The 11,542-nt window shown below is 60.9% G+C and overlaps 1 protein-coding gene across 1 annotated transcript; it reads left to right on the top strand.

Moving 5' to 3' along the window:
- Positions 1 to 2,619: 2,619 nt before the first annotated feature.
- On the top strand, positions 2,620 to 10,711 carry LOC136374813 (zinc finger protein 850-like). Its single transcript, XM_066340206.1, is given in 7 exon segments — positions 2,620 to 2,655; positions 2,842 to 3,347; positions 3,349 to 4,179; positions 4,181 to 4,424; positions 4,427 to 4,465; positions 9,058 to 10,443; positions 10,446 to 10,711. Coding segments are annotated over 7 exon segments (3,102 nt in total). The 5' UTR covers positions 2,620 to 2,633; the 3' UTR covers positions 10,520 to 10,711.
- Positions 10,712 to 11,542: the final 831 nt, after the last annotated feature.

Genomic DNA, 11,542 nt, shown 5'->3' with positions numbered 1-11,542 from the left:
CCCCATTCCCAGTTCCCTGTCCCCATTCCCCAGGGCCGCCTCTCGCACGGGTTCCTCAGGGCTCCACAGCTCGGGCTGCCTGTGGCACACCAACCCTCCAGCCCTGCTGCTGTCCTTGGCCGGCTGCACAGAGCACAAGGCTTTGGCCATTTCTCCCAGGCCCCAGCTGGCCAGAGCAGCCCCTCTCAGAGTCTGCCCAAGGATGTGATGTGCCCCACGACCGTCTCCAACGGCTGAGGACAGAGACCCCAGGCTCTGAAAGGAGCCCCTGGCCTGGCCGAGGTGGAACGTTTGCCAAGTCTCGGAGGACTGGTCTGCATCTCCATGAGAACGGAGTGCCACAACAATGGAACTGGTCACAGTGGCCTGAGCCAAGGCTACTTGCCCAAACCGGTGTGTCCATAGCAGAGTAGGGACATGTACGGTGTGCAGCCTGTTCCCGAGCACCCAACCTCAGCACGGGAGGTTCCCGCTCTGCCTCTGTGCTCCTCGCTTGGCCTCAGCACAGGTGGCTCCTGCTTTGGCTCTGTGCCCCTCGCTTTAGTTCCCGCCTTGTACCCACCTATAAAATCCCTGGAGACCCCCACTCACTTTTCTGATCACCCCACTGGAGAAGATCGTATCTATGAGCATCTCGGCCTCGAGGACTCGTCCCTCCACGTTGGTAACTATAATCCCCTTCCCCTCTTTCTCTATCTTTCTTAGTATTCTTTATTTCTCTCCCCACTAGCGCATTTTTTGCCACTAAATAAAAGTGCATTTTTTATTAAGTAAACTGTGTCTCTTGTGCTCTGAGACCCTTAAAACGGACCATCAGGTCTCCTGCGTGTGTTTGCAGACCCTGACCCCCTCTGAGCCCTCTCTCCTGCAGGGGACACGGAGGGGACACGGAGGGGACACGGGCCTGCAGGAGCCTCCTGCTCTTGGCCCAGGAGCAAGGCTGCAGCTCCAGCCTTTGGGCGCTGGGCCGCAGCAGCCCAGGGGAGGCCCAGCTGCAGAGCTCGCAGCCCCGCAGGTGTTTCACCGCAACGCTTTGGGACACCAATCCCCGGCCCATATTCCCTCTGCTCTCACTGTTTCCATATTCCCTGTCCTGTTCCCATATTCCCATTCCCGGTCCCATTCCTGTGTTTTCGGACCCATTCGCATTCCCACTCGTGTGTTCTCTGTCTCACTCCCAGTCCCCGTCCCCATTCCCGGTCACATCCCAATTCCCTTTCTCGTAATAAGCATGCAACTGTCTGTGCTGGTCCCGGTCTCAGTCCCGGTCCTCAATTCCAGTTCCAATTTCCAGGGCCAGTCCGAATTCCTGGTGCCATTCCCTGTCCCTGCGCACATTCCTGGTACGATTCTCAGTCCCGGTCCTCAACTGCGGCCCCATTCCCAGTGATTGCCCTGATTCTCGTCTCGCGTGCCCGGTGCCATTCCGTGGTCTCAGCGCCGTAGTCCCGGTCCCTGTCCCAATTCACCCTCCCCGTCCCCAGTCCTGTTCCCTGTCCCCATTCCCGTTCCCTGTCCCATTCCCAGTCCCCATTCCCTGTCCCCAGTCCCGTTCCCTGTCCCCATTCCCGTTCCCAGTCCCCATTCCCTTCCCCAGCCCCGTTCACTGTCCCCGTTCCCTGTCCCCATTCCCTGTCCCCAGTCCAAGTCCCCATTCCCTGTCCCCATTCCCGTTCCCTGTCCCCATTCCCTGTCCCCAGTCCCGCTCCCTGTCCCCAGTCCCTGTCCCCAGTCCCGCTCCCTGTCCCCTCTCACCGGACGCCGCCGCCATCGCTCCGCCCCTCACGTCGCCCGGGAAACCCCGCGCTGCGCCCGCCCACCAATCACAGCCCGAAATCCCTCCCGTATTTGCATAACCACGCCCCAGGGCTTGGCCCCGCCCAGCGCCGGCGGCAGCCGAGTCCGTGCGCTGTTCGCTCCCAGTTCCCTCCCAGCGCTCCCAGTAAGAGCGATACTGGGAGGGAAAGCGCTCCCAGTTCCTTCCCGCTGCTCCCGGGATCGCTCCCGGGGCCGCGCGGGGCCGCGCCGCTTTGGAACCTCCCAGGGCGGGAGGAAGAGGAGGGACAGAGCCGGAGCAGCAGCAAAGGGAAAGAGAAAAGCAGCAGGAAAAGAGCGAGAAAAGGAAGAGGAGGAGCCGGATGCGGAGGGAAAGCAGAGGAAGAGGAGGAGCGGAGGAAGAGGAGCAGCAGCAGCAGCAGCACGCGGTTCCCCCGCCCGCCCGCTCCGGCCGCAGCTCCCCCGGCTCCGGCAGCATCGCCCCCCCCGGGACCCGCAGGTGAGCGGGGAGGGGGAGCTCGCCCCAAAGCCACGGCCGGGCTCTCCGGGAGGGGTTTGCTGCGGCCCGGGGCGTGTTCGGATCCCGCAGGAGCCCGAAGCCCAGCCGCAGATGGCCCCGGAGGGATCTGGGCGGGTCCCACGTGGCCGTGGCCCGGTGCCGGCGGGCAGAGGCCGGAGATGAGCGGGCTCCGGGCCCCCCGAGGCTGAAAGGGGCGCTGACTTGTGCAGCTGCGCTCGGGCAGCGGGAGCAGCCGAGCCAACGCGCTCAGCCCTCGTTTTCCCCCCAAAGCAGGATTTCCCATTGCCCAGCCTCGGCCCCTGAGGAGGAGGAGGAAGAGGCCGCGAGGAAGAGGAAGATGTCCCGGGAGGCGCAGGCAGGTGAGGAGGCAGTCAGTGCCCCTTTCCCCCTCTGTCCTGCTCCATGTCCCGGCCCAGCCTGGCCCCCGGCTGCAGCACAAGCCCGCTGCCGACGCCGTGCTGCCGGGGCTGCCCTGAGGGCATCTCCTGCCCCTTGGCTGTGGCACGGAGACAAATCCCGTCCTCTCCTTGTCCTTCCTCCCCCAGACACGGAGCTGAGCACGGAGCCCGGGCAGGACAAAGCCCCGCGGCAGAAGCTGGTGCCAGAGGCCCTTTGGAGCGGCTCCACGGCGCAGGAATCCAACGGGGAGGAAAAGGCCCGGAGATCCCGCACCAGGAGGGGCTGCAAACGCACATCTCGGGGCTCCCAGGAGGAAAGACCCACCCTGGGGCAGAGCTCGGAGCTGGGGGTCCCTGAGCGGCGTCACGCAGGGGAGAAGCCCCACAAGTGCTCGGATTGCGATAAGAGCTTCAAATCCAGATCTGTGCTGATCACACACCAGAGGATCCACACGGGAGAACGGCCCTACGAGTGTGGGGAGTGTGGGAAGAGCTTCAGGCAGAGGCCCCACCTGACTGCCCACAAGATGATCCACACCAATAAAGGGCCCTACGAGTGTGGGGAGTGTGTCAAGAGCTTCAGGGGGAGATCTGAGCTGATCACACACCAGAGGAGCCACACAGGGGAGAGGCCCTACGAGTGTGACCAATGCAGGAAGAAGGTTTCAGACCAGTTCTGATCTTCTCAGGCACCAGCGGATTCACACAGATGAGAGGCCCTTCCGCTGCCCCGTCTGCGGGATGAGCTTCAAGCAAAACTCCACCCTCATAAACCACCGGCGCATCCACACCGGGGAGAGGCCCTACGAGTGCTGGGAGTGTGGGAAGAGCTTCAGGCAGAGCTCAACCCTGACCACACACAAGAGGATCCACACTGGAGAGAGGCCCTACGAGTGTGGGGAGTGTGGGAAGAGCTTTAGTGGCAGCTCTGCCCTTATCGTCCACCAGAGAACCCACACAGAAGAGAGGCCCTACGAGTGTCCCCAGTGTGGGAAATGCTTCAGGAGGAAATCCACCCTGATCAAACACCATAGTATCCACACAGGGGAGAGGCCATACAAGTGTCCCCAGTGTGGGAAGAGATTCAGCAGTCGCTCCCACCTGATTCTCCACAAGCAAATCCACACAGGAGAGAGACCCTACGAGTGTCACCAATGTGGGAAGAGGTTTCAGACCAGCTATACTCTACTCCGGCACCAGCACATTCACACGGATGAGAAACCCTTCCACTGCCCCGACTGCGGGAAGGCCTTCAAGAAAAACGCCTACCTAGCCATCCACCAGCGAATCCACACCGGGGAGAGGCCCTACGAGTGTCCCCAGTGTGGGAAGACATTCAGCGATAGGCACAACTTGATCAGACACAAGATGATTCACAGTGGGGAGAGGCCCTACGAGTGTGACCAGTGTGGGAAGACATTCAGCGATAGGCGCAACTTGATCAGACACAAGATGATTCACAGTGGGGAGAGGCCCTACAAGTGTGGACCAGTGTGGGAAGAGCTTCAGGCAGAGCTCAACCCTGACCACACACAAGAGGATCCACACCGGAGAGAGGCCCTACGAGTGTAGGGAGTGTGGGAAGAGCTTTAGTTGCACCTCTGCCCTTATCGTCCACCAGAGAACCCACACCGGAGCGAGGCCCTACGAGTGTCCCCAGTGTGGGAAGAGATTCTCACACAGCTCAACCTTAACCCAACACAAACGGAGGCAGCACTGAGGGAAGCCCTGGAGTGCCCCGAGTGTGGGAAGAGCTTCGTGCGCTGCTCCAGCTCCATCCTCCATGGGAGGATCCGCGCTGGATGATGCCCAGTGAGCCCCGGTGGGCAGAGCCCCGGTGATCCCTGGTGCCGGTGATCCCTGTTGGGAAGACACCTGGCTGGGGGCTCCACGCCCTCCTGGCTCCCCATGGACATCTGAGGTTTTGTTTCATTTCTCTTTGTCCTTTCAAAACACCATAAAATTGCCTTAAGATAAAGATATTGAACTAGGACCTTGATGGGGACATGGGGGGATCCTCCAGGGGCTGTGGGGGATGCTGCCTGTGAGGCAGTTGAGAGTTCCTGGCAGGGACTTGGGCCTTGCTCAGGGCTTTGGGCTGCCCAGGACGAGCAGCTCCGTCTGTGCTGGGAGACCCTGGCGGAGGTCCTGGGGCACCGGATCAATGACGTCCTGCCCAGGAAGTGTCCCCATCTCTCCCTGTAATGGTTCCTGGTGTCCCTGGTCCAGGATCCGCCTCTCTTCGCTGTCACTCCTCCTGCCCCTGCCCGTTCTCATTTCACCCCACTCCCAGTGCCATCCTGCTCCCATCCCAGTCCAGATCCTGTTCCTGGTCTCATTCCCTCTTTGTCTTCCATATTCTTGGTCTGGTTGCTGTTCCTGTATTCCCAGTCCCGTATTCCCTGCCCTGTTCTCACTCTCAGATTCCTGGTCCCGTTGCTGGCCCCGCACTTCCATTGCTGGATTCCCTGTCCTGTTCCCATGTTCCCAGTCCCATTCCTGTATTCCCATTTCTGATCCCGGCCCACCTTCCTAATCCCCATCTCTCATTCTCTCAAGGCTTCATCTACCCATGTTCCCTGTGCGCTTCTGGTTTTCCTATTCCCAATCCCATTCCAGGTCCCCGTCCTTTATTCCTGGTGCCACTCCCATTCCCAGTCTGATATTCCTGGTCCCATTCTTGGTCCCTGTCCACATCCCCAGTATCATAACCACTCGCTGTGTGGTATTTACAGTCCCATTCCAAGGCTCTGTCCCTGTGCCCGTTCCCAGTCCAAATTCCCTGTCCCTATTCCCTATACCCATCCTCTGTCCCCATTCGCTGTCCCAATTCCCTGTCCCTACCCCCGGTCCATGTTCCCTGTTCCTGATCCCTGCCCCTGTTCCCTGTCCCCATGGCCATTCCCTGTCCCCTTACCCTGTCTCCATCCCCTGTCCCAATTCCCCATCCCCTCTCCCTGTCCCGATTCCCTGTCCCGATTCCCTGTTCCCATCCCCTGTCCCCATCCCCTGTCCCCGTTCCCTGTTTCAATCCTCTGTCCCAATCCCCTGTCCCCATCCCATCCTCATTTCCCATCCCCTGTCCCCGTCCTGATTCCCTGTCACAATCCCCTGTCCCCATTCCCTATACCCATCCCCTGTCCCCATTCCCCGTCCCTATCCCCTGTCCCCGTTACCTGTCCCCATTCCCAGTTCCCCGTCCCCATTCCCAGTTCCCTGTCCCCATTCCCCAGGGCCGCCTCTCGCACGGGTTCCTCAGGGCTCCACAGCTCGGGCTGCCTGTGGCACACCAACCCTCCAGCCCTGCTGCTGTCCTTGGCCGGCTGCACAGAGCACAAGGCTTTGGCCATTTCTCCCAGGCCCCAGCTGGCCAGAGCAGCCCCTCTCAGAGTCTGCCCAAGGATGTGATGTGCCCCACGACCGTCTCCAACGGCTGAGGACAGAGACCCCAGGCTCTGAAAGGAGCCCCTGGCCTGGCCGAGGTGGAACGTTTGCCAAGTCTCGGAGGACTGGTCTGCATCTCCATGAGAACGGAGTGCCACAACAATGGAACTGGTCACAGTGGCCTGAGCCAAGGCTACTTGCCCAAACCGGTGTGTCCATAGCAGAGTAGGGACATGTACGGTGTGCAGCCTGTTCCCGAGCACCCAACCTCAGCACGGGAGGTTCCCGCTCTGCCTCTGTGCTCCTCGCTTGGCCTCAGCACAGGTGGCTCCTGCTTTGGCTCTGTGCCCCTCGCTTTAGTTCCCGCCTTGACCCACCTATAAAATCCCTGGAGACCCCCACTCACTTTTCTGATCACCCCACTGGAGAAGATCGTATCTATGAGCATCTCGGCCTCGAGGACTCGTCCCTCCACGTTGGTAACTATAATCCCCTTCCCCTCTTTCTCTATCTTTCTTAGTATTCTTTATTTCTCTCCCCACTAGCGCATTTTTTGCCACTAAATAAAAGTGCATTTTTTATTAAGTAAACTGTGTCTCTTGTGCTCTGAGACCCTTAAAACGGACCATCAGGTCTCCTGCGTGTGTTTGCAGACCCTGACCCCCTCTGAGCCCTCTCTCCTGCAGGGGACACGGAGGGGACACGGAGGGGACACGGGCCTGCAGGAGCCTCCTGCTCTTGGCCCAGGAGCAAGGCTGCAGCTCCAGCCTTTGGGCGCTGGGCCGCAGCAGCCCAGGGGAGGCCCAGCTGCAGAGCTCGCAGCCCCGCAGGTGTTTCACCGCAACGCTTTGGGACACCAATCCCCGGCCCATATTCCCTCTGCTCTCACTGTTTCCATATTCCCTGTCCTGTTCCCATATTCCCATTCCCGGTCCCATTCCTGTGTTTTCGGACCCATTCGCATTCCCACTCGTGTGTTCTCTGTCTCACTCCCAGTCCCCGTCCCCATTCCCGGTCACATCCCAATTCCCTTTCTCGTAATAAGCATGCAACTGTCTGTGCTGGTCCCGGTCTCAGTCCCGGTCCTCAATTCCAGTTCCAATTTCCAGGGCCAGTCCGAATTCCTGGTGCCATTCCCTGTCCCTGCGCACATTCCTGGTACGATTCTCAGTCCCGGTCCTCAACTGCGGCCCAATTCCCAGTGATTGCCCTGATTCTCGTCTCGCGTGCCCGGTGCCATCCGTGGTCTCAGCGCCGTAGTCCCGGTCCCTGTCCCCAATTCACCCTCCCCGTCCCCAGTCCTGTTCCCTGTCCCCATTCCCGTTCCCTGTCCCCATTCCCAGTCCCCATTCCCTGTCCCCAGTCCCGTTCCCTGTCCCCATTCCCGCTCCCTGTCCCCATTCCCGTTCCCTTTCCCCATTCCCTGTCCCCATTCCCTGTCCCTATTCCCTGTCCCCAGTCCCTGTCCCCATTCCCTGTCCCCATTGTCCCCGTTGTCCCTGTCCCCATTCCCTGTCCCCATTCCCTGTCCCCATTCCCTGTCCCCGCTGTCCCTGTCCCCATTCCCTGTCCCCAGTCCCGCTCCCTGTCCCATTCCCAGTCCCCATTCCCTGTCCCCATTCCCTGTCCCCAGTCCCTGTCCCCATTCCCTGTCCCCAGTCCCGCTCCCTGTCCCCTCTCACCGGACGCCGCCGCCATCGCTCCGCCCCTCTCCGCCCCTCACGTCGCCGGGGAAACCCCGCGCTGCGCCCACCCACCAATCACAGCCCGAGATCCCTCCCGTATTTGCATAACCACGCCCCAGGGCTTGGCCCCGCCCAGCGCCGGCGGCAGCCGAGTCCGTGCGCTGTTCGCTCCCAGTTCCCTCCCAGCGCTCCCAGTAAGAGCGATACTGGGAGGGAAAGCGCTCCCAGTTCCTTCCCGCTGCTCCCGGGATCGCTCCCGGGGCCGCGCGGGGCCGCGCCGCTTTGGAACCTCCCAGGGCGGGAGGAAGAGGAGGGACAGAGGCGGAGCAGCAGCAAAGGGAAAGAGAAAAGCAGCAGGAAAACAGCGAGAAAAGGAAGAGGAGGAGCCGGATGCGGAGGGAAAGCAGAGGAAGAGGAGGAGCGGAGGAAGAGGAGCAGCAGCAGCAGCAGCACGCGGTTCCCCCGCCCGCCCGCTCCGGCCGCAGCTCCCCCGGCTCCGGCAGCATCGCCCCCCCCGGGACCCGCAGGTGAGCGGGGAGGGGGAGCTCGCCCCAAAGCCACGGCCGGGCTCTCCGGGAGGGGTTTGCTGCGGCCCGGGGCGCGTTCGGATCCCGCAGGAGCCCGAAGCCCAGCCGCAGATGGCCCCGGAGGGATCTGGGCGGGTCCCACGTGGCCGTGGCCCGGTCCCGGCGGGCAGAGGCCGGAGATGAGCGGGCTCCGGGCCCCCCGAGGCTGAAAGGGGCGCTGACTTGTGCAGCTGCGCTCGGGCAGCGGGAGCAGCCGAGCCAACGCGCTCAGCCCTCGTTTTCCCCCCAAAGCAGGATTTCCCATTGCCAAGCCTCGGCCCCTGAGGAGGAGGAGGAGGAGGAGGAGGCCGCGAGGAAGAGGAAGATGTCCCGGGAGGCGCAGGCAGGTGAGGAGGCAGTCAGTGCCCCTTTCCCCCTCTGTCCTGCTCCATGTCCCGGCCCAGCCTGGCCCCCGGCTGCAGCACAAGCCCGCTGCCGACGCCGTGCTGCCGGGGCTGCCCTGAGGGCATCTCCTGCCCCTTGGCTGTGGCACGGAGACAAATCCCGTCCTCTCCTTGTCCTTCCTCCCCCAGACACGGAGCTGAGCACGGAGCCCGGGCAGGACAAAGCCCCGCGGCAGAAGCTGGTGCCAGAGGCCCTTTGGAGCGGCTCCACGGCGCAGGAATCCAACGGGGAGGAAAAGGCCCGGAGATCCCGCACCAGGAGGGGCTGTAAACGCACATCTCGGGGCTCCCAGGAGGAAAGACCCACCCTGGGGCAGAGCTCAGAGCTGTGGGTCCCTGAGCGGCGTCACGCTGGGGAGAAGCCCCACAAGTGCTCGGATTGCGATAAGAGCTTCAAATCCAGATCTGTGCTGATCACACACCAGAGGATCCACACGGGAGAACGGCCCTACGAGTGTGGGGAGTGTGGGAAGAGCTTCAGGCAGAGGCCCCACCTGACTGCCCACAAGATGATCCACACCAATAAAGGGCCCTACGAGTGTGGGGAGTGTGTCAAGAGCTTCAGGGGGAGATCTGAGCTGATCACACACCAGAGGAGCCACACAGGGGAGAGGCCCTACGAGTGTGACCAATGCAGGAAAAGGTTTCAGACCAGTTCTGATCTTCTCAGGCACCAGCGGATTCACACAGATGAGAGGCCCTTCCGCTGCCCTGACTGCGGGATGAGCTTCAAGCAAAACTCCGCCCTCATAAACCACCGGCGCATCCACACCGGGGAGAGGCCCTACGAGTGTGGGGAGTGTGGGAAGAGCTTCAGGCAGAGCTCAACCCTGACCACACACAAGAGGATCCACACCGGAGAGAGGCCCTACGAGTGTGGGGAGTGTGGGAAGAGCTTTAGTTGCAGCTCCGCCCTTATCGTCCACCAGAGAACCCACACCGGAGAGAGGCCCTATGAGTGTCCCCAGTGTGGGAAATGCTTCAGGAGGAAATCCACCCTGATCAAACACCATAGGATCCATACAGGGGAGAGGCCCTACGAGTGTTCCCAGTGTGGGAAGAGATTCAGCAGTCGCTCCCACCTAATTCTCCACAAGCAAATCCACACAGGAGAGAGACCCTACGAGTGTGACCAATGCGGGAAGAGGTTTCAGACCAGCTATACTCTCCTCCGGCACCAGCGCATTCACACGGATGAGAAACCCTTCCACTGCCCCGACTGCGGGAAGGCCTTCAAGAAAAACGCCTACCTAGTCATTCACCAGCGAATCCACACCGGTGAGAGGCCCTACGAGTGTCCCCAGTGTGGGAAGACATTCAGCGATAGGCACATCTTGATCAGACACAAGATGATTCACAGTGGGGAGAGGCCCTACGAGTGTGACCAGTGTGGGAAGACATTCAGCGATAGGCGCAACTTGATCAGACACAAGATGATTCACAGTGGGGAGAGGCCCTACAAGTGTGACCAGTGTGGGAAGAGCTTCAGGCAGAGCTCAGCCCTGACCACACACAAGAGGATCCACACCGGAGAGAGGCCCTACGAGTGTGGGGAGTGTGGGAAGAGCTTTAGTTGCACCTCTGCCCTTATCGTCCACCAGAGAACCCACACCGGAGCAAGGCCCTACGAGTGTCCCCAGTGTGGGAAGAGATTCTCACACAGCTCAACCTTGACCCAACACAAACGGAGGCAGCACTGAGGGAAGCCCTGGAGTGCCCCGAGCGTGGGAAGAGCTTCGTGCGCTGCTCCAGCTCCATCCCCCATGGGAGGATCCGCGCTGGATGATCCCCAGTGAGCCCCGGTGGGCAGAGCCCCGGTGATCCCTGGTGCCGGTGATCCCTGTTGGGAAGACACCTGGCTGGGGGCTCCACGCCCTCCTGGCTCCGCATGGACATCTGAGGTTTTGTTTCATTACTCTTTGTCCTTTCAAAACACCATAAAATTGCCTTAAGATAAAGATATTGAACTAGGACCTTGATGGGGACATGGGGGGATCCTCCAGGGGCTGTGGGGGATGCTGCCTGTGAGGCAGTTGAGAGTTCCTGGCAGGGACGTGGGCCTTGCTCAGGGCTTTGGGCTGCCCAGGACGAGCAGCTCCGTCTGTGCTGGGAGACCCTGGCGGAGGTCCTGGGGCACCGGATCAATGACGTCCTGCCCAGGAAGTGTCCCCATCTCCCCCTGTAATGGTTCCTGGTGTCCCTGGTCCAGGATCCGCCTCTCTTCGCTGTCACTCCTCCTGCCCCTGCCCGTTCTCATTTCACCCCACTCCCAGTGCCATCCTGCTCCCATCCCAGTCCAGATCCTGTTCCTGGTCTCATTTCCTCTTTGTCTTCCATATTCTTGGTCTGGTTGCTGTTCCTGTATTCCCAGTCCCATATTCCCTGCCCTGTTCTCACTCTCAGATCCCTGGTCCCGCTGCTGGCCCCGCACTTCCATTGCTGGATTCCCTGTCCTGTTCCCATGTTCCCAGTCCCATTCCTGTATTCCCATTTCTGATCCCGGCCCACCTTCCTAATCCCCATCTCTCATTCTCTCAAGGCTTCATCTACCCATGTTCCCTGTGCGCTTCTGGTTTTCCTATTCCCAATCCCATTCCAGGTCCCCGTCCTTTATTCCTGGTGCCACTCCCATTCCCAGTCTGATATTCCTGGTCCCATTCTTGGTCCCTGTCCACATTCCCAGTATCATAACCACTCGCTGTGTGGTATTTCCAGTCCCATTCCAAGGCTCTGTCCCTGTGCCCGTTCCCAGTCCAAATTCCCTGTCCCTATTCCCTATACCCATCCTCTGTCCCCATTCGCTGTCCCA

This window comes from Sylvia atricapilla, unplaced genomic scaffold, assembly GCF_009819655.1.
Source record: "Sylvia atricapilla isolate bSylAtr1 unplaced genomic scaffold, bSylAtr1.pri scaffold_141_arrow_ctg1, whole genome shotgun sequence".
NCBI classification, from domain to species: Eukaryota; Metazoa; Chordata; class Aves; order Passeriformes; family Sylviidae; genus Sylvia; species Sylvia atricapilla.
This window is presented reverse-complemented; position numbering and strand designations above follow the sequence as displayed.